The following is a 24004-nucleotide window of genomic DNA, read 5'->3' on the forward strand; positions in this document are numbered from 1 at the left end:
TTTGATTGACAGTGTTCTATTTATTTATTTATTTCCCCCCCAAATGTGCTTAAAAATAAAGGATAGTCTCAACATGAGCTGATGTGTGTCAATAAGAGCAGTCAAAGCACAGTCTAGGACTAAGTCAACTCCTCAAAGCTTCTGTATTAATTTTTGATTAGGATTGCTAGTGATTAGGTCCTCATACATACTATAATGGTTTCAATTCATCAACCTTTGGGTTACAGGCCCAGCACACTCCCACTGCACCACTCTGCTACACCAGCAATTAAAGGCTTCCTCAGTGTTTTCACAGACCGAAATCATCAATCCCACTGAAATGACCAGTACTCCACCTTCCACTGCAGTTTCAGTAAGTAATAATAACAAATAATAATAAGGTTAATTTATATAGTGCCTTTCACAGACTCAAGATTGCTTTACAATGACCAAGATGGAGAGAAAAAAAGACAATTAACACAATCAATACATTAATTAACATATACGAATAGGAAGAGAAGTTATGAGAAATGTTCAGAAAAGAGGTATGTTTTAAGTGATTTGAAACAGAAAAAGATTTGATTTGTTGGAGAAATTTGAGATTTTAGACTTCGGACCAATAAGTAGAAATTCTGTTTTGTCAGAGTTTAATTTGAAGAGGTTTATGTTCATCCACTGCTTGAGATCTTGGATACAAGAGAGTAAAACAGGAGGTGGTAGGGTAGTGTTAGCCTTGGTGGTAATATAAATCTGAGTGTCATCAGCATAACAGTAAAAATGAAGACCATGCCTGCGGATAAACTGACCAAGGGGTAGCATATAGATAATGAACAGGAGAGGGCCAAGGCCTGATCCCTGAGGAACACCTTGAGTGACAGTATCAGTGTGAAATATTTGTTTACCAAAAACAACAAAATGTGTTCTATTTGAAATATAGGACATGAACCACTCAAGAACCATATTAGTAATGCCAATAGTTGAGAGAAGCAGATTAGATCTAGTGACCATGTGACCATGAGAGTGGGTAGGAGTATCAACATGTTGAGTCAAACAAAAATAATCAAGCACAGATAGGAACTCAACTGAAAATGAACAATCATGGCATAACTCTCATTTTATACACTAAATGTAGTTTAAAATCAGCTTCCCCTAATATTAAAAAAGAGAAAAGATACACTGCAATGCCATTTTTAATGTAGATGCTAGATCAAGTCCAGTCATGGTGCTTGGTAGGTATGAGGATTATTATGAGGATTATTATTTGGTAGTTATGAGTTTGGTATTGGCAGACTACAGGTGGCAGGTTATATTTCAGCTATAGACATCTTTCTGGTAGGTGGGACAAAAGAATAAAGTTTAATCAACAAATGCCTACATTTATACTAGAACAATCATGCATTAAATAAATCCTCTAAACAAAAATGTAAGAAATATTGCATGCATCTAAAACGTGCCAGCAGCGGGCCTTTATGCACACAACTAATAGAAATCAATGTAATATAAAACGTAACATTTTCAGGTACTTGAGAACAACAAAGTTGCATTTAATCGGTACATCGCTCTTTTCTTCCTCTTTCCCAGCTTGAATGTGTCTGCAGCAGTTCTGGGAAAAAGGGTCTCAAGAATGTCCAGTTTGTAGGAGAATATCCTCTAAATTGGACCCTCCCTGTAATCATGCACTGAAGAACGTGTATGAGGCTTTTCTAGAAAACAATAGTCAGCTCAAACTATTCTGTCTGGAGGACAAACAGTGTGTGTGGTATGTCAAAAAACCCACAAAAATCATGACTACCATCCAGTAGATGAAGCTGTGTGTGACTTTAAGACATTAACTGTAAACTATTTTTGCTTAAAAGCAATACCTGCTTTCCTCCCTTGTTTTAGATTATCTTGAAATACATGTTAAACAAGCTAGGTTAAACCAGGGGATGGGATTTCAGATGATTAAATCAGACCTTTGTTCACAGTGAAAGTTCAAATATAAAACACATTTTGAAGTACATACTGCAAACCTCTGCATTTGACAATAATTAAAGGGAAACTTGATCAAAGAGTAAATATGGAATTCTGTTCATTCTTAGGAAATCTAACACATTTACATAGACACAATGCCCGCATACTGTAAGACTCATTCTGCCCTCAGATAAACCCATATTTTACAGAATAAACTCTACTTTGGAGCATCTACAAAAGAATGAAAGTCTTCAAGGAAGCCAAACAACAACTCACATTAAGGTGAAACATCATTCTGAATTATGATGTATGTTTCACTGAATGAAAAATGTTTATACACATTTGTATAGAATGTATGTTCTATAATCAGAATATTCCAGTGTCAGGACCAGCACATAGAGAAAAAAAGAAAAGCTGAACTGAAGGAGAAAGAGGAACAGAAGAGTCACATGGTGAGGAAGAAGATAGAGGAGATGAATGGAGAAATAGCATCTCAGATAAAATTAGAAGCATAGAGAAGGGGGTGGAAGGTGAGCACATACTGTTTGTTCTTACAAGTAAGAAACACTCTGTCTCTGTCTTTCTCTCTCACTCTTTTTCCATGGTGAGAACATACCATTCTTACAAGTAGGAATCACCCCTGTTCATCTTTCTGGGTCTCTCTCTCTGTCTTTTCCTTCTCACTCTCTCCAACTTAAACACATGCACACATTTGGGGTTTTTTTGTGGAAAAGGCTTTAGCGACTTTGATTTCCCTATAAGACAAATATCTGACTGTCTTATCATCAAAATGATTGAAAGTTGATTTTGTAAACTCAAATCATATATCAGTGTTGCAAAGCATCTTTTCAGCCTGAAGTTCAGAGTCTGGGAGAACATGTAGAAGTGTGACGCAACTGCTGGCCTGAGTGCCAAAAGGCATGGAGCAGGACGCACAGACTCCCTCAATAATGTGAAACATTTATTAACACAACATACGAATAACAGTGGCATTCACACACAACATTACCAACAGACATCATGTAAACATATAACTAAACACAGACTACAATAACGTGGAACAAAGACTACATATGTGTTTTGACATACAGTAGCAGACTAACAAGAACCAACACAATACACACACTAACAGAGGTTTAAATAGACAATGAAACAAGACGTTAAACCCCGTACAGGTGCGTGCAATCATGAAGGCCGTGGTTACACATGAGGTGAAACCCCCTGCATGCGTCAGGCCATACGACGTGACTTGTGTGGGGGGCGGGGAGCGTCGTGTGACAAGAAGATTCTCCACTACAGTGAGTTTTGGATTTCATTGGTTCAATGTATTGGACCTGGTCTGGTTCTGCACTCCAGATGATTTTAACTATCATTATGAATAAATCATTTTGGGTTTGGAAACCACTGTGTAGTGCGAGGGATGCCAACATTAAAGATCTGTATATCACAAATAGCATTTTTAAATCTTAACATATTACTTCATGTGGTCACAATGGCAGTTTCCATCTTAAGCAGTTTGTTAGTCCAGTCTAAACAGTCTGTTGTTCCAGTCTCTGTGACAGCATCACACAGCAGAGCTGCTACTACTGGACCATTTTGGTTTCTAGAAAATGTGTTCTTTGAATAAAATTCAGTCATATTACATATTTACATATTATTTGCTTGGATATGAATGCTACCTAATAGAAACAAATATAACCATGCATAAACGTGTAGACATGATCTGTAGGCTACCAGGTAAATGCTCAATTAAACTAAACTGCAGGCCTGTGAGGAGCAAGTTAATGTCTGAGAGGCTGTTGCTATGATGACATGATCACATTAAATAAGCTCTGATCTGAACAAAAAGTTGAACAAAAATGACATCACTAAGCCAAACTTGCACTGTGCAGTGCTACTTCAGGACTCACTGAGGGTGAGTCTCTTTTACAGGTTGCTCTGTACAAACACAATAGCAGATACAACAGGTACACTCAATACAGAAACTATAAAAGAACATGCCAATAGACTCTTCACACCTATAATTCTGCATACAAACCCATTAGACTCATATCAGGTTAGTCTTAAACTACAGACATCCAGTACATGAGGTTTAATCCCTGTAAAGGTCTCTAGACCTAAAGTCATTTCACTCAAAGTAAAGGGCCTACAGCCAGTAGGTGTGACCTCATCACTTAACCACATGAAGAACATGATGATTCAGTCTATTCTCTCTGTTTAGCCCCTGTTACTCTGGTGATGTTGGAGACACTTTGGGTTTGGGCACTGAGTGTAATTACAGAATCAGAATCAAGAAAGGGGTAATCTTTCTGGGATTCAATGTGGAGTCTAAACTACAGTAAAAGCAGAGATATAATACTGGACACATTACCCAGGACAGGTAGGTCACAACTTCACACCTACAGAAACTGCAGATGGTCAGAGTGCGGATGGACGGGGACAGAGGGAAAGTGACGTTCACTGATCTTCTATCCAGTGCACACCTGCACGCTATAAGTTCAATGACAGTTTTTCCATTATTGCACAATGCATCACACTGTCACTCCAATGAAGATTTTACCAGTGATCTTAGTCACAGTGGAACTATATAGTCAAAGTTACTCAAGATTAACAGTCATACAAGACAATATAATTACAATTTATCATTGCAATCTAGGAAACATGATACAGTAGAAATTCTATTATGTTTTAGTATTATTCTTTAGCACAAGTATGCTTCATTCTGTATTATTATTACACTGTGGTTTGACAAGCAATATGCAGGTTTAGGCACAATGACAAGAAGTAGAGCACAGTAGGGCAGCTGAAGCACAAACACAAAACAGAACACTAATAGTTAATCAATAGACACTAACCAGGACGATAACGAAGGACAGGTGTGACACATAACCAACTAACAAAGAAGGGGCGTAGCCATGTGGACAAGGACACACACACACACACACACACACACACACACACACACACACACCACACACACACACACACACACACACACACACACACACACACACACACACACACACACACACACACACACACACACACCAGTGAGATGTCACATGGACTTGGGGAGGAGTTGATAAGGAGAGGGGTTGTGCTGTGACATCTTCCTTACATTGTTGAGATGTGTAATGTTCTACACTTTAGACATAAATGACCATAAATGACCATGAGCACTACCTGGTGCAAAAGTGAGTATTTTAATATTGTGTTACATGGCACTGTAATGTATTTGGCAAATCTAAATTAATTCCCATTCCTGTGTAAGTGACACAGTTCAGGTAACATTCATTAATCGGCAGCCAGCTATGGCAAGGTGTATGGAGCATTGACTGGCTGGAGTGATGTTGTCTCACAGTACAAAGTCTCAAGGTAAATGTGCATGCTACTGCTACTAGAAATGAATTATGATCCATCACAGTTTATAAACATCTATGTTATGACCCTAATGTACTGGCTTGATGGACTAAAGCCAAAAGGCTGCAACATAAAGGAAAACATAAAGGAGATGCAAGATTTGTGAGATAATGAACCACTTTATCATTATATTTATATATTTTAATCACACACACACTATCGGGAGCATAACGTCAGGGAGCATAGGCCAACATAAACAGAACTTCGGCCCTCCGAAAACTCACTTCCTAAACAAAAAGAAAAACAAAAGAAAAATTCAACATAACTTCCCTAACTCCCCAACTTCAAAACAGGAGAAAAGAGCAAAAAAATAAAGAAAAATAGCAAAAATGGCACCCACCCCTGTAGTGCCAAAGAAAGAAAATGGGAATAAAAAATGGGTAAATAACACAATGCACTTTAGCAGGCTGATAAATGCTTGGTGTAATTTAATAGTCCCAGGCTGTTAGTATTCTTGAGAAACATACTGCCTTAAATTTAAAATCTATTCAACTGGCTGAATATTGTGTTAATGTTTAATTCAGTCTTGTCTTACTCAATCATGTTATCCGTTGATATCCACTAAACTAAATGTATGACAGCAGGATAAAGAAGCAAACCCCACAAACCCAGAGTGAGACTGGACCCATAACAGACCCAAACACTCAACACTGGAGCTGAACACTGGAGCTGGAGCTACCACCTGTATGATTACTCAAGGGTTTATGGGGATCACAGACACTCTCTGGCACAAGAACAGTGCACAAGTCCACTGTACTGATAGGTGTACAGCAGAATATTTCTCTGATTATATTTGCCATTAATCTTGGACAATATTTTTTTCATCAGAACCACAGTTAATTAGATGTTAATAAACACTCTGATTTCCTGTAACAAAAGACATAGTCTTATGACAGGACCTAGTTAATCAATGACAATCCAGATCGGAGGCCAGGCAGCAGACAAAGAGGCTAAACCAACCATCTACTGCTGGCTACACGACGTCACCTGAGGTTCATCATATTGACACTGTCTGTTCTCCGAGCTAAGTAGAGATAGAGAAAACAAAAAAAAGCATGTCTTAATAATCTAATTAGTATTAAATTAACTGATTCACAGTATTTTCGAAAAATAGAATAACACCACACTAAGCCTCAGATCAGATCAGATCCAGAACAGCCAAAAATGACTCTAGAATCCTTTACACCTATTCAAGAATCATACCTTCACCCCAGCCAACTACTTCACTGTTGCCCTTGATGGTCGTTCTAATGCGGGATGGTTTTCGGACACGTGCAACACCATCGGGGACTAGATTTGTAGAAAAGACATTAGACATTAATTTCTTTTTTCATTTTATTATTTTATTTATTTTATTTTATTTATCTTTCTATTAAAATTATTACTATTGAGGTGACTGTGGTTGTCCAGAGGATGATGCCCCTCATTGAGTCTTGGTTCCTCTTCAGGTTTCTTTTTCATACTCTAGGGAGTTTTTCCTTGCCACTGTCACCCTTGACTTGCTCACTGGGGATTTGGACTTGGACATTTGTAAAGCTGCTTTGTGACAACATCTGTTGTAAAAAGCACTATATAAATAAATTTGATTTGATTTAATTAATCTGAGTTTTGGTGCCTGAGTTTTAGCTGAGTTTTATTCCTAGTTACATTGATGCACTAGACTCTCCTTCTCCACCTGACACCACTATATTGTCAATTTCTGCCACTAGTTATGCCACTAGTTATCCCTGCATACAAAAAACATAATCACAAAAATGGTCTCTTAAAAAAACACACAAAATGGTCTCTATTGTAAATCAATGCAATATTTACTAATTACCAAAGACTACAGTTATATCGCTCAAGAATATCCTGGAACTATCTGAAGTCTACATGAATCACATCTCCAAGTTCTCCACTAAATAGTATACCAAAACAGTATTTCCAGGATGGTCAGTGTGTCTTAAGCCTTAGAATCCACAGTTAACCTAGTAATCGAAAAGTTTGCCGACTATAAACTATGTTGTCTGAAAATTCAAAGGCTATGAACACTGCACACTATTCAATCCCATGATTCCAACATTGTGAGACATTTCTTAAGCCAAACCAAAAAATATAAGATTTAGGATGCCAATGAAGCATTTTTTAAAGTTTAAGTATATAGGTGATTCAAGTGTTGGTCATTGGGTGGTAGTTCAGTGGTTACGGTACTTTACTAGTAATCTGTAGATTGCCAGTTCAAGTCCTGCCATTACCAAGTTGCTATTGTTGGGTCCCTGAACAAGCCCCTAAACGTGAATTGCTCAAGTTGCATTCAGACATAACTTTGTCACTTTGGATAAAAGAGTCAGCTAAATGCCAAAAATGTATTCTTCATTTATTCTCTAAAACCCTTATTATTTGCACATTTGCCAAATCCATAGAGGAAAATGTTGTGGTGGATATTAGTATTCATTAGCCTTGATCAAGAAATGCACAAAGTCTTAGTGAAGTTATATTGCTCATGGCCAGGAAGCATGTGTTTATTCGGCATGAACCATCTACAAAGAAAGCACTTCAGACATGAAAATTTAAAGGTCAATATTCCTTTTACATTTCTTCCCATTCACAAACAGGTGGGTTAGTGCTTCTTTCGATGAATTAGCAGTCCTTGCGTTATCTTTGTTCTCGTGCTTGTGAAGGTCAGGCCTCTACCATACCACGGTGTACATCCTTACAAAGTGTAAGGGTTGGCACCAGGCTGAGGCCTCCTCTGGCCACCAGAGGGAGGCCGTGAGTCAACCATGCCACTAATCAGGCTTAACACCCAACAGCTGGGCTAGACCTTATAAAAGCCCAGTGACCCAGCCATTCCGTGTTGGGTCTTTGCTAAAGTTTTGAGCCAAGCTCCTAGCTGGTAACTCTGGGTATCAAGGTTTGTGAGCCCTTGTGCTATGCCTCTTTTCTGCTCTGTGAGGGTGTCCTGTGTTTTACATGTTCCCTCCCTTCTCCAGTTTTTCCCTCTTGGGTCTGTCTCTCTCCTGAGGGTTCCCTTAGCTATTCAAGTTCCCTCCCCGTTTTCTGGTTTTGTTTGGAAGTTTTTAGTTGAGTTTCTTCCATTTCTTCCCGCGGCATCCTTTGTTCTCCCTTTTTCCACGCTCGGTGTGGTGTTTTGCTTTTTCCTTTTGTTTTACTTGATCCAAGCTCTAACTATTCTGCACACAGGCCCACCATTGTTAGAGTGTGGTTGCTCACCCATTAGGCTATTGGTGTCCTCACCTAGCTGACCTGGGTTCTAGCCCACCTTACACAAAGACAGAGTCTCTCTTTCACAGACACATGTGTGCACACAGCCAGAGTACGAACTTCTTATAATACTCATTTGGAAGTAGTACTAAGTATGTCATAAGAATATCATGTACTACCTTCACAAATAAGTGCAGAGTATGTAGTACCCAATTTCAGACATAGCCTCTCTTCATGGCTCTGTTCTGGATTGCTTTGGGTTAAAACCATGTGCCATGACTTCAGCAAAACCAACCAAAATGAACAACTGTGCAATAAACAAAACATGATTCTAGCAACCCTTGGCCACAATAGTGAATCCAATTCTGTTAAAATAATAATCCTGATCAATTTTAAGTACATTTTAAAACAGAAAACATAAACAAAAACAATAAGAAGGATAATAAAAAATTATATTAAAAATGTTTAAAATTTATTCACTGACCAAAAATCCGCCAAGGACAAACAGGAATAAGTATAAACTAAAACCTCAAACTAGTGTGGCTGGGTAATACAGTTTTGTGCTGGTATTTTAGTAATTTGTCTGAAATTGGTGCTCTCAAAATGTGTATTATCAATATGAAAGTAAAATGTTGTAATTTGATATCAAGGATATTCTGACTCCAAGGTGATCCATTGCTTGTTTGATGTTGTGGGCATAAGAAGACATGGATTTGGCACTTTTCAACTCGCCATGCATTTGGCATCCCCTCTGTAGCTGCTGTGATTGCTTCTGCTGTGTAACATCCAGTTTACAGCATCGGCTTCTGCAAGTTTATCCAAATTGGTGCTGTCAAATTTAATATAAGGGGCCAGGGTGGGCACCATTTTGGCCCCTTATAGTCTAGTAAACCTGGGCCCATGTGGTTCAAGCCCACTTTGACCCTATTAGTGGCCCATGTGAGCTTCATGGGCCCTATTTGAGTTACCAAAATCACTAACCCACATGGAGCCTATGCTGATATATTAACATGCATTAAAATGCCATTTTTGCACCATATAGGCCACTAATGAGGGCAAAGTGTGCTTCAGGTGAGGACAATGTTCCTAAGTAACAATTGTCTTTCTAAGATGCTATAACTATTTTTTTTTTGTAAGAAATGTTCAACTCTTGTGCTTGAAACTGTAGGGGGTTATTTGGGGGTTATCTGCTATATAAATGTAAAAACTGGAGAAATGCAAAAGAGCATTCAAGGTGGTGATATCACGAGTACTACAGCTGTGATATTTGTATTAATACAAACATTTGAATGCTGAAAATATTTAGTCAGCCTCAAGGAATATTTTATTGAAAATATGTATTTATTCACTCATTCATTCATATGAATCCATCAGACTGTTTCTCTAATGACCACTAGCTTGTGTTAGGGTTGATCTTCATATAAGAGTCTTCAGAATATAGATGGACCCTACAATAGTCATGTTTCACATCTTACAATAAAAAAGAGAGAGAGAATTTAATCAATATTAAAGACTAAAATGACCATTTTAAAGGAACAGTTCAACAAGAAAATCATATTTTCAGAATTGCTAACACTCAAATAGCCCATTTGTTTATGTAACGTTTCCAGCAAAAACGACTCGAGAGGCAGAATGCAAATACAGGAGGCTCTTTATTGAGCGAGGGAAACAAAAACACGGGATGCTAGAAAACACAGAGGCAAATAAACACATGAACTAAGCTAACGGCAAAACCAGAACGGAGACGGAGATAGCGACAAGAACTCTAAACACAATCGAACATACCAAAATAACTGACAAACCGGAAGACAAAGCCCAGGGCTTAAATAACAAAGAGTGATGAAACAAACCAGACACAGGAGAACATAATCACAGGCGGGGATTCAGACCAGGGGGTGGAACAGAACGAAACCAAAACAAGGACTGGGCAAGAGGAACAGGTAAAAGCAATGACAGGCGCGGAGAAAACGAAACCAAGGAACGGAACAATAAGAAAGTAAAGGAAAACAGAGACGCGAGAGGGAAACCATGGAAACAGGGACGCCTGGCGTTAAACACTGATCGAGGAATGAATTTAGACACTGGTGAAGCAGGGAGCACAGCTAACAAGGGGGGCGTGGCAATATGCGGGGGAAGGAACGCAGACAGAAGGCTCATGGTGACAAGATGAGAGGACAAAAATAAACATATGAAACCATGTGGTGCCTCTCTCCACGTGGACAAGATGTTGAGGAGGGGATCGTGATATGCCATCAATTCATTCTTCCACAAACTGCTATTAGTTTTCAGTAAATGGCTTTGTCTCATGTTAAACTGTTTAGTTGTTCAGTAAATTATTTCTCTTGGGGGGCACATTTTGTTTTCATGAGAACTTTCAGTATTCTTTAAAGAATTCTGCTGTCTACTTTATTGTTGGAGAAAATGCCTTTACATGCTTAACAGTTTACTGTCTTATTTCTTGAATTATTTGAATTTATTGTTAATATTTTTTTTTTTTTTTTTTGTGATGTATGTGACATCACATTTCTCATTTCAATAGAACTAATCTGACATCTCTTTGGGACACCTTTTTTCACTCCCTGACTCTTCGACCAGCATTTCCCTGGTCTTCAGCTCTCTGACAACTGCCTCTAATGGCAACCAGTTTATTGAACTGCTATTTCTCTGGAGCCAACTAAAATATATATTGATTTATTTTGGTTTGGAATTGGGTGTTGTGATGTGATATACTGATATTGATGATAATCATTTTATATACATATATAAAAGGAATATTGATGTTAATAATGCACAGAAATAATCAGTGCCAGCAACTACGGCAGACATTAGACTTTGGGGATCTTTTGTTTATTCATTCATCTGGTTGGCTTTTTGCTATCCGTTAATTAGTGTAATGCTTCTTTTCATAGACTTTCATACAGTTATGGTTACAGACTCTCCCATGTCACTATTCTACCATTGTAGTGTAATTCATTTGCCAAAAAAGACAAAACATAATAAACAAATTGAAAGATAAATCTCAGTGACAATGGTAGTAGTATTTTGTTATAGCTTCTAAAAATTTTATACACTGGTCAGTTATAAGTGGTTATCACTATAGCCTGCCAGTCAAAACATGGGATTCTTGGTAAACTTTAAAATTTACTTTGTTGCAACACCATATAATTTTCATACAAGGTATTGACAATTGAATAATTGTGGCTTCATATAATACAGGAGAGAACAAATAAATTCTATAATTGAGCACTGGTTACAGCTATGAACATCATTAGCTTAGCATAGCATTGGTAGCCTACCACTTATCTTAACTGATATCAACAAATCTATGTCAGCGCTTACTTCAGTTATGAACAAGTTAATATTAAACCAACCATGGGAATACTACTGGAAACACTGAGATGAGTAACTTTCAATACCAAATCACATCATAGGCTAATAAGTATTTAACTAGTATACAGCTCCAGAAAAAAATAAGAGACCACTACAAAATGATCAGTTTCTCTAGTTTTACCATTGATGGGTATGTGTTTGACCAGGCTGAGAAATTTTGTTTTATTCTATAAACTACTGGCAACATTTCTTCCTGATTCCAGATAAAAATATTGTATTTTAGAGCATTTTTTAATGAAAATGACCAATGGTCAAAATAGCAAAAGTTACAGAAATTTCAGACCACTAATAAAAAATAAAAACAAAAAACAAGCTTATATTAATTTAAAAAACAACACAGTATTAATATTTGAACTTAGGATGAGTCAAGAAATCAATATTTGGTGGAATAACCCTGATTTTTAATCATAGTTTTCATGTGTCTTGGCATACTTTCCACCAGTCTTTCACATTGCTGTTGGGTAACTTTACACCACTCCTGGCACAGAAATTCTAGGAGCTCGGCTTTGTTTGATGGCTTGTGACCATCCATCTTCCTCTTGATCACATTCCAGAAGTTTTCAATGGGGTTCAGGTCTGAAGACTGGGCTGGCCATGATAAGGTCTTGATCTGGTGGTCCCTGAATCCACACTTTGATTGATTGACCTGGCTGTGTGGACATACAGCATTGTCCTGTTGAAAAAACAGTCCTCAGAGGTGGAGAACATTGTCAGAGAAGAAGAAAACAAGTTTTCTTCCAGCAGTTTTGGAAATGGCTTGATTTATGTCTTTCACAAAGACAAATCTGCCCGATTCCAGCCTTGCTGAAACACCCCCAGATCATCACCCATTCTGCACCAAATTTCACAGTGGGTGCAAGACACTCTGGCTTGTAGGCCTCTCCAGGTCTCCATCTAACCATTACATGACCAGGGGGTGGACAAAGCTGAAAATTGCACTCATCAGAGAAGATGACCTTACTCCAGTCCTCTACGATTCAAGCCTTATGGTCTTTCGCAAACTTCAATTTGGCTCTTCTTTGCTTCTCTTTGATGAAGGGCTTTTTTCAAGCTTTGCACGACTTCAGCCCTGCAACCAGAAGCATGTTTCGAACAGTCTTCGGTGTGCAATTCACCCCAGCTGCTGCATGCCATTCATTTTGTAGGTCACTTGACGTCATCTTACAGTTGTTAAGTGACATTCGAATGAGGTGACGATCATCACGGTCGGTAGAGTCGTTTTCCACCTCTGCCAGTTTTAGCTGTTGTTGTCACGTGTTTGCTACTTGACCTTGTTGTTATGAATCGGTTTTTGACATTTCCAAGATGGAAGCAACCTGACACTCACTGTATCCCTCTGCCAGTAAAGTTACAATTGAACCTTTTTAACTCTTTTGGCATGGCATGGCCTGTAGCTGTATTCTGACCACACCTACTTTTTGATAGTCCTAGCACTGCTTTTCCCATCCAACTGGTTCTATAACAAAAGAATAGTGATGACAGCAGCAGTGGTTTTTATTCTGTTGCTCGTTCGAATAGGATTTTATTAAGGTGATCACCTATTCAGCATCTCGAGTAGAATGAGGTGTGTCTATGAAGGAATTCAACAAACACTTGAATGGAATGGCTGTTCTGTGTGGAGATGCTGATTCAAGAAAAAATTGGAGTGCTCTCTTATTTTTTTCCAGAGCTGTATATTAACCAGACAAGCATCAGGGTGTCAAGTCATCTGCTAAATCAGTGGCTGGTAATAGGGAATTTCCCAGAATTCATTGGAAAGACTCAACACATATTTATAATCCCCTTCAACCCATTGGAACACTGTCACCCATTCTATGTCATCAGAGTATTGAACTGTCTTCACCTGTCTACTATTAATCATCAACAATATATTAGTATGGATTATTTGTTGGTCCCTATTACAGAGATGATGTCAACACTGAACTAGTCCTCCTCACCGGCAACAAAGCATCTAGAAAATGTCCTGGTTTCATCAATGGATGGGCCAGTGCTGCCAGTGGAGGTGCTGATGTTATCAGTAGTTGATGCTACCATATCAGAAACTGCCCACCCCCCCCCTAGATCCACTGGAGCAATTGATTCTCTGTATCTACACTGAAGTGGTTACTTGGATTAATTTAATGCAATAAAGCATGGACTGATTACTGTCTGGGCTGCCTGATGGAGGATGGGTTCCCTCTTGAGTCTTTGTCCTCCCTAAAATACTGCCCAGGGAGTTTTTCCTTTCCACTCTTGCCACTGGTTTGCTTAGCAGGGATATGGACCCATACATCTGTAAAAGCTGTTTTGTGACGTGTTGTAAAAAGCACTATATAAATAAATTTTGACTCAACTTGGGAGTATTACCAACATTCATCTGTGGTTTACAGAGCCTGTAATAGCTATGTTGTGTATGACCCTGTTCATGTTTTAACTCACTTATGGAATAATAAAATACTTATGTTAAGTCTGCCGAAGAATATATGTATACAAGCAAAGCACAAATGCTGTTTTAACTGTGCTTAAAATCTATTACAAAAATATATAACTTTTATAACAGGTTACAAAATGTTAAACTTTCTGTGAGATATATTTGTTTTTTCATGTATGTGTATTTACATATAACAGTAAGAGAAAAGAACAGTCAATCCTGCAACTATGCAGTCATTGTGTCCCATTCTCCAATAAAAAAAGTAAATCTTGTTCAATAAAAATGCTGCAAAACTAAAGTCTATATATTTTTATTTTTAATTTTCACTGGTACACTATATACAACAACCCAAAAAAATGAACCAGTTGAGTGCAATGTAAGCCCTGTGAAAACAAACACAGTGTATATCTGTGTAAGAAAAAAATAATTTGAAACTAGTCTTTGAAGTCAAAAATCAGAAACCTTTTTTGTATTTGAGTACATGCTCAGATACAAAATTTACAAAATTTTATTTACTTAGAATTTAGTTTATTAATTCCTAGAAAACAGGGCAATAAAAACAGGATAGGGCAGATGTTACTCAGAACACCACTACTTTGGCTTTCTTTGCAGGCACTTCCTTCACAGGAACACTGACTTCTTCGTGGTCAGCACTTATTTGGTTAGACAGGCGACCGAGGGTGATGGAATTTGCTGCAGAGGAAAGTCAATAGAGAATGCACACAAATAAAGGTATGAAGAATAATTTAAATTATGGTTCTCGTGATGTAATCTTTAACATCTCCCACATGTTGCACATGTGACCTGCAGTGCAACCTAAATGTGCTTTAGATCCATTTTTGCTGGGCAAGGAAAACCAGCAGTTTCTACCCAGGGATGGTACAAAATTAAGTAGTCTTGCAAGAACCTGTAATACAAACCGCAAGGGACTATTCTAGACCTTAATTCTGTTCATCAAAATTGTTCCTCAGTACGCTATATGATCTTTTCAAAAGCTTCTGTTCTAAGGTGTCTTGTCAGTTTTTTGAAAAAAAATGTTATAGATTGCAACATACAGAAGTCAGTGCTACTGCAGGGTTAACATATTTCATTACTGCTCCCAATGGAGTTCCATAAAACAACCAAATCCTGTTGGCACCATGGGAATATTTTTTATTTTGTCCCTAAAATCGCAGAATACTACAGTGAATCATGTCCAGTGTGAAACAGCAAGCTTCATAGAGTAGTTGCAGCTTGCTGTTCTCACCTCATCACTGCTAGTGTTGCCAGTTAAATAAAGGCTTAGTTCTCAGTTAAATAAAAGTTAATTAACGAATTAGAGATTTTACTTTTTATTGTATTTTTAGAAAGTCTCAACTTTTCTGGAAATGGGGTTTGTACTTCCGATAATGTCTTCACAGCTACCCTTAGCATATAACCTCTAAAATATCACATGTGGCAAGCTTGGTTACATATCCCCCATCACCTATCTCCACTGGCCTTATATACATCTACCATTCACGTTTTCTCACCTCAGCCACCAAGTCTGCATATTTCAGCTTCTTCCTTTGAAATCCTTAATCAACTGTATCCTCAAATGTAATAGTTAACTCTAAAATAAACTGTTAAGCTTTTGAATACACCACCATATCCAGCCTCAGTGTAGTTAATGTACTCTGGGAACTCATAACTCTGTTGGACCTGATCACCAACAGAAAAGCCTGGTGATAGCTCTGTTTCAAGTGACTTCTCAGCTTTGGGAAAGAGAGCAGCTAAGTAGTAATGCAAGTAGGAATAAAGTGAAGCAAATATGTGTATATTAGCACTAATGACGCGACAATGTGAAAATTGAAAGAGATGGCCAGTAATATTGAAAAAATACCAAGTGATTCTGATTGTCTAGTGTTTCTGTTTCCATAATATTTTGGCCAACATATTTAAGATTAAACTAAATTTGTCAACAGCATGTAATTTATGGCTGGACTATATATTTTGACATTTTTGGGATAATCTTCATTGTTTGAAGATGACATTGTGTCTGAACAAGACAGTGAAAATGCAAATAAATAGCTAGCTTATATATATTTCATATAAATAAATCTATTCAAAATAGTTTTCATTTTTTTGACATTTTTTCTTGCTTCATTTTTAATCAAACTTTAAGCAAGGGACACAAGACCTTACAAACCAGTTGTAATTGAACTCACTTGAAGTCTGGTGCTCTGGACAGTCCTTCTGGAAGTGTTCCACTGAACCACACACACGACAAGAACCCCCTGAACAAAGAGGTAAAGTTGTTAAATACCATGTTCACTTGCCAAGAATAATATATACCAAGTCTTATTTAACAAGCACCAATCAATCATTGTTCTCTAGAAAGTCAGTAAACAATCTTATTCCACAATACTACAGACCATTTCATGCTTGATGGACAGTAAATAATCTTTTTTAAAATAATGGCATTTAGGAACACACCTGCTGCATATAGTCCTTTTGGGTTATCGGGGCAGGATCTGGATAGGTGGCCATTTTTTCCACAAATGAAACATTTGGCAAATGGATAATCCCCTAGGAAAAAGACAGTATTAACATTTAGAACCATATAAATAAAGGAACCAAATTTAAGAAACAAGTGTATTTGTGTGTGATAATTTTAACCATTTGAATAAAAGTATCAAAGCAAAAGTTTCATACAGCAGTAAATTAATATTGATCTAACAATTTCATGTTCAGTGGCAGCTCCAAGGTGCAGGTCAGTTGCAGTGGAGAGCCTCCATAGATGAGGAATGTGAGGCTAAAACCAGAAGCCCAACATTTTCTTTGAAAATGGTCATCTACTAGCATTGCCATTCCATCACACCTGTTAAACTAGTCTAACAGGTAGTACTTCTGAAGTGTTTCTGCCAGGAGGTGATGCATTTGACATGAGACCTCTGTAGCGGGACATGCTGGGTCAGAATTATGGAATATTTCTACAAGCCCAAGCTTCACAGAGATGAAGTCAAGTTGTTATTCCTGTTCAATCTGTCAGACTTTTTTTCCATTTGCTGCTAGAGACTTAAGAGTGATTCTTGACATTTTACCTTCTTTGAATTGGTCTCTGGGCATAAGGTGCAGTGCTCCCTTAAGGTGGTAAAGGAGAAGTTCCTGGAGCCTTGAAATGAGGGTGATCTTCTGCAAACTGCTTTTAAAGACTTGGGTCAGCTTTATGCATAGCTAGGTGCAATTTAAGTGTTCTCAAGGGTATCAAACACCAGTATAATAAAAGGCTAGTGGAGCAGTTCTCAAATGGGTGATAGTTGTTGCCTTAGTCCCCATTAAAGGGAACAGTTTTAGCAAAGACTTCTGTGGACCCTACACAGTTATGAAAGAAGGTGGGAGACTGGTCATGCTCTGGATGTGCACTGGAGGTGCATCTTGTATCAGCTATACCGTATTATGATAAGGGTAGATGTTTGTCTTTAATGAACGTGTTTCATATATTAACACAGATATAAATTATGTTCAGATAGTAAAAACAGTTTTAGATGGTGTCTCATCAGAGACCATTTAGATGGTGTCTCACAGTTGGAACGTTAGCAGCCATCCTGGCTGAGCTCTGTAGGGGACCAATCTCTTGAAGTTAATGGGCAGTAAAAGCAATCAAAAGGTAAATTAATGTAATCAGATTACTGTGTTCTAGTAATCCTTTGAATTAGGTTACAGATACTTTTTAAACATGTAATCAAAAATCTGTAACAGAACACAAAGTAACCTTACCAGCCCCATGTATACTGTGCACTGAAGCACTGTAACTGTGCCTAAGGGACTGATACCTTTATCTGTGTTAGCCTCAACTGCAGGCTTAAAATGCTGATAGTGATATTTCAACTATTCAATTATCAGTGTCATGTCCCTGCTACCTTAACTTACATCAAATACACAAAAAACACTGCTGCTTCTGAAAACAGCAGAATTACACAATATATTACCTCCAAAAGTAATATTTTTCTGATGCATCTTAATTTTAGAATTCAACATCAACACAAAGGCAGTTTGTTTACTCCCAAAATAGGTGATCATTAGATCTGACAGATAAAGCCAAAGAAGAAGGTCACACTTTTATATCACACTCCTTATAACGAATTTAAAATCTTACCCAAAGCTGGGTCCACTTTAGCTCTACATTTCTGGATGTCATGTTCTGCTGAGCCACAGCGATAACAGACCTCTCTGCCCATCTCTTCATCATTATCAGCTTCTGGGCAGTCAGCTAGTCCATGGCCAGTCTTCCTACAGTTAAAGCACACCTGGACAGTGAGGAGGATAAACATAAAATCTGCATGAAATCAACAAAATACACCCTTGAAATGTAATTTTCACCAGTATCAACACCTTAACATACACACCATGTTGTTCTTTTTAGTTTTCTGTCTCTTAACCCTACGATGTTCTCTTCTCCTTTCTTTTTTGTGGGCTGTGACTAGTTCCTCCCCAACATAATCTTCTATCCTGGCTGTTCTTTGTGATTCTTTAGGTAGTGCTTGCCCAGTCTGTTTTAAATAACTGATAAAGCCATTCACATCTACTTCTTTGTTTTTGTTAACTCTTTTCCAACTAGGGTCAGCCAGAGTGTTCCATAACGTGTGTGATACATCCTTGCGGAAATGGCTGACCGAACAGCCTCCTCTACTGGAACCTGTAAGAATCTCAGTCATCCTTCCATTTATTCCTGCCCTAAGTTTGGTCCATGGTGTAGCATCTGTTGGTTTGTGTTTATGGGAATTGTTGCCTCTAGCCCAGCGTGTCATGCTTGCACTGTAAAGACAGAAATTAAATTATAGGTTAACAAAGCATTGCTTATACTAAAAATGTGAACATAGTTTCTGATAATTGTAACAGAAGTAATACAATTATCCAGGGCTGCAGCAATAAGTAATAACATTTACAACACTGATAAGTTATCGCTGGTAACATTGTTTTAAACTTAGTCATATGTACAAGCACTTCACACTAAGACAGTTAAGTGTGACTTCATTAGACTACAACCACCTGAAAAGAACATGGCTTGTAGCATGGCGCAAGTATATACGCAATTGGTTAGACCTACAGGTTGGGTTTGCTTGTACCTAGAGAATTTAGCTTCAAGCCAAATATAACACAGCTGATCCACTTAATCAATGCTTTCAGTATCACCTCAATATTAGACTAAATTAGGGCACTGTACCTATGTAATATTTTGTAATACTTTGAAAACTACTCCCATTTGAAAGGAGGATGGCATAAAAGGAGGTGGGTGACATGTTTCCACATTAGACCATGTTGAGGAGGAGGCTGATTGCAAAACGGCTGATATTAGATATCTTATTATACCTGTATACAATACTGAAAGTTATCCTTCAAAACTTTATGGGAACCTACCAACCTCAGTCTTTTGTCTTCTGTCAAATATGAAATTGCGGGTGCACCACAAAGTAGGCACATTTTAAGGTTCTTAAACAAATCCCCAAATGGTAAAACGTGTAGCCTTTAATATGATGTAAATAGTCTAAACCATTATAGTACACTCTAAAAACTATAGTTTGGTTTATTATACAATTGCAATGCACTCTGTGTTGACATCAAATGGCTGTTACCATTTCAAATTTTTTTCCCCCAATTTTATTATCAGCCACAAAAAGATAAGGAGCAGGATGCGCGCACACACATCACTTCCGATGCCTCACAAAAGTAATAAATAAAAGCATCGCAAACAAAAATCATCCTTAAATTGTAGAGCAAGTATTTCACCTAACACTCTCATTTAAGGGAACTTAACTTAACACTATGATGGACCCCGACACATGGACACACTTAAAACTATGATGGTTTTGGGATACAGGGCTCTATTTGGTTTAACACGTATATTATCCTTTACCTTAATTGGTGACAATCGGTGTTGAGAAGCCTTAAAATTATAGCTAGCTCTGCTACATTATGTAAAATGTACCTCACCCATATTAAAACTATACTCTGAGACCTCAGGTCAGGATTTTATAACCTCTCTACTTCCACTCTTCCTCTCCAATTTGCAGTGCCTAAGCAACAAAATGGGAAAACTATTTGTCCTATTTCACCTAATGCACTCTTGTCTACCTGGATTCCAGTTGTATAGAGCAGACATAGGACAAATGGGCAAAACTACAGGTGGAACAATCTGTTTCTGTGATAATAAGCATCAGGGTAATGATGCCACAGTTCTTTTACAATCACGTTACTACAAGTGATTCTATATTTTTTCCTCCAATCCACAATCACTTTCTCACTATCAGCAAGCATGATATCCCCAGGCTCTTCAGAGGCCAGAAGGTGTGGTAGGGCTGGATTTAGTCTCACCACCCCCCTTAAAATAAGCCTATGATGAACTGGCAACAGTCGTCTGGCACAGTCTTAAATGACTACAAGCCAGTTGCTATAAACTTTAATGAGTCTTTGAATCCCTCATCCAAACCTATCTGAAGACCCAAAATGCACAAGGTTGACGTCTGTCAAAGACCTACACGCCATCGTCATGACATCGCTAGCTATCTAGGGTTAGGGTTTGTAGCTACCTAAAGTCTGGCACCGAACAACCTATGAATTAAGGTTTTTTAAAAACTTTCATTGTCGTTTTGTATACCTTCCTTATGCATGTAACGTAAGGTATCACATGCGCAACATATAGCTATTTTAACATACATCGTAATACAACGTATTAAACAGGGCTGCTATAATACACAGCCAGCTAATCGACTAACTCGGTAGCTAAGATAGGTAGCATTAGCAAAGTACTTTCCTGGACGTTTAGGGAGCTGGCTAGTTAGTTACCCGACAAAAAAACAAAACCAAAAAAAACCGTTTAGCTATCTTAGATTTAAAGACATTTTGCTTGGTACCTAGCTAGATATCAAAACCTAAGACACTGTAAATTCGATATGAAAAAAATTATATGCTAGTTACGGCAATGATACCACAAAATTTCTCTTACCGAAAATCTTTTTCTTTGTGCCAAATTAGATCACGTGCTTTGTGCCGTGCGACTAATATAACCGCCCGTCGTGTCTCTCTAAACACTTTTCTGTTCCACTTTCACAAAGCAGAATGGTGACACTAGACATTTCCCTATCTAGTCGATGTCTAAACAGCGCCTCTTCGGTTTTGCATTGCTTTGCAGTTTGGCAAACTGCATTTCTTAAGTGCTTAAAAACGAAAATTATTAAGATTAACAAAAAAGTCTTGACATTGCGTTAAAATTTTACTGCCACACTCGATTACATTTACACTTACATTTATGTCATTTAGCAGACGTGCAATAAACAGTAAGTACTAGAGTTTGTTAGTCAACAAAGGAGCAGTCAACATCAGTGTAATAAACAATACTCTACAATAAGTACTAGTTTCAGATAGTCAACATACGAGCAGGGTCAGTGTTCATTTAAATATTCCACAAATAGTTGGGCCTTCAGTCTGCGTTTGAAGTCTGCAAGGGACTCTGCTGTCCAGAAAACAAATGGAAGTTCATTCCACCATCTAGGAGCCAGGACAGATAATAGTCTCAATGCTTGTCTTCCATGACACTTGAAGCATGGTATTTTAAGACGAGCCATTCTCGATGTTCGAAGTACTCGAGGTATGGATTAGACTTTGACAACTGACATCATGTATGGAGGGGCTAGTCCATTTTTGGCTTTGTAGGCAAGCATCAAGGTTTTAAATCTGATGTGTGCAGCTACTGGAAGCCAATGAAGGGAGTGCAGCAGTGGAGTGTCGGAAGATTGAAGACCAGTCATGCTGCTGCATTCTGAACAAGTTGTAGAGGTCTGATGGCTCTTAGAGGAGGACCAGCAAGTAGCGAGTTGCAGTAGTGTAGCTTTGAGATTACAATAGACTGCATAAGCACCTAGGTGGCTTCCTGTGAGAGAAAGGGCCGAATCTTTCATATGTTACAAAGGAGAAATCAGCAAAACTGGGTCAAATTCGAAACATGAGTTGAGAATGACAACTGGTTGTCCAAAGTTATGCCCAGGCTACCAGCAGCTTCAGATGGTGACACCAAGGAGTTCTCGAAGGAAACTGTGAGGTCATGGTAAGGGTTGGGAGTTCCTGGGATGTACAGAAGCTCGGTTTTACTCGGGTTGAGCTTCAAGTGGTGGGCTGTCATCCATGACGCAATGTCAGTCAAGCATGCTGAGATATGTCTTGAAACCTGCGTGTTGGAGGGTGGGAAAGAAAGAAAGAATTGGGTGTCATCATCATAGCAGTGGTAGGAGAAGTCATGAGAATATATTACATCACCAAGAGAATGAGTATACAAAGAGAAGAGGGCCTAATACTGAGTCATGTAGAACACCGGTGGAGAGTCTACATGGTTTTGATGTGGATCCTCTTCATGTTACCTGATAGGACCGTCCCTCCAGATAGGACTGAAACCATTTCCATGCAGAGACAGTCACACCAAGGCTGGAGAAAACAGAGAGGAGAATGTTGTGGTTTGCTGTGTAGATATCATGAAAGGTCTTCTGTCTATTTAGTTGTTTTTTGTTGTTTGTTTGTTTGTTTGTTTGTTTTGTGGGTGCGTAGGATCCTTGGAGGGCTCGAGCAGAAGACTGGAGGAATTTAACATCTGCAATGGTTGATATTTGCAAATAATTGCTAAGTGTGTTTCAGCAGGTGGCAATAGTGAGCTCGGTGTGCGCGCCCATTAAACAACAAGACGAAGAAGAAGACGACGGATCAGGAAACAATAACACCTTCGCTCACTGTTTCACAGACAATCCCTATATTTAAGACTAATAGCTTATCTCCATTTTTAAACCGATTAAGAAAACGTCATCACCACTAAATGGTAAGTAGAAGTTCTTTAAAGCTCTCGTGTACCAAAAATATAAGCAGCAATAAAGATGTAACTTAGCTAGCTAGCTGTCTAACCGCTAGCTAACCTTCAGTTAGTTGCGTATCTTTTGGGCTACCCAACAGTAACTTCACAGCTGCTCTCGGGTTGTATGTTCAGCTGAGCTAATTTACGTTAGCGAGCTACTGGCTAGCATAACTAAAGCAACACACGATAAGGTTATTTGTCTCGTTAAAGATGCTCCCATTCGCTTATTTAAAATAATAGCGTTAACTTACACGAACGCTAGCTATTTTTTTGGCACATTGTGTATTTATATTTGTCATTTCAAGAGCTATCTGTACATTTAACGTTATTTCTGCAGTTTAGAAACCTCTTCAATAATGGCTCAGCAGCGAGGAGTGAACAGCTTGCAGTTCAACCAGGATCAGAGTGAGTAACTTGGCTATCTAACCTAGCTAAGTTAACGCTCTAGGCTGTTTTGGGGTTCACCGGCCTTGGCCGTTGAGTGACCTATTCAAATTCAGTGTGAATGTCATTTTTTAAAAATAAAATTATATTTTCTTAATTTAGCCATGTAATAATTATTGAGATCCTGCTCTATATTTCTGGTTTTTAACCAGATGGAGTGTTACCGCGAATAACGGCTGTAATTTGGTAGGCTAAGAAGTCGAGCGGCGTAGGTCACAGCCATGCTGTTATTTATACCACAGGAGTGCTGTATAACCAGAGGAAGATGAGAAAGTGTGTTACCATGAAAAACATTACAGCTGAAACAAAATGGAGAAGAAGCCCAAATATAGAGTCAAATATGTTTTGAT

The 24004-nt window shown here is 38.2% G+C and overlaps 2 protein-coding genes and 1 pseudogene across 2 annotated transcripts in view; 2 read left to right on the forward strand and 1 right to left on the reverse strand.

The window, feature by feature from the left end:
* Nucleotides 1-1565: 1565 nt before the first annotated feature.
* Nucleotides 1566-6646, forward strand: LOC113577624 (annotated as a pseudogene).
* An 8004-nt stretch (nt 6647-14650) lies between these two features.
* On the reverse strand, nt 14651-21405 carry zcchc9 (zinc finger, CCHC domain containing 9). The gene is made up of 6 exons (XM_027010321.2): nt 21321-21405; nt 18724-19132; nt 18474-18624; nt 16811-16903; nt 16543-16611; nt 14651-15049 (listed from the first exon to the last, which is right to left on the reverse strand). Exons 2-6 carry the CDS (start codon nt 19123-19125, stop codon nt 14937-14939), a joined length of 828 nt encoding a protein of 275 aa, XP_026866122.2. The 5' UTR covers nt 19126-19132; nt 21321-21405; the 3' UTR covers nt 14651-14936.
* Nucleotides 21406-23042: 1637 nt separating this feature from the next.
* Nucleotides 23043-24004, forward strand: part of wdr45 (WD repeat domain 45) — an 11735-nt gene continuing 10773 nt past the window's right edge. Inside the window, exons 1-2 of the mRNA XM_027010373.2 lie at nt 23043-23177; nt 23548-23615. Of these exons, the coding sequence (XP_026866174.1) occupies nt 23567-23615 (49 nt within the window). The 5' untranslated portion in view covers nt 23043-23177; nt 23548-23566. The remainder of the gene's footprint in view (nt 23178-23547; nt 23616-24004) is intronic.

This window comes from Electrophorus electricus, chromosome 17, assembly GCF_013358815.1.
Source record: "Electrophorus electricus isolate fEleEle1 chromosome 17, fEleEle1.pri, whole genome shotgun sequence".
Lineage (NCBI taxonomy): Eukaryota > Metazoa > Chordata > Actinopteri > Gymnotiformes > Gymnotidae > Electrophorus > Electrophorus electricus.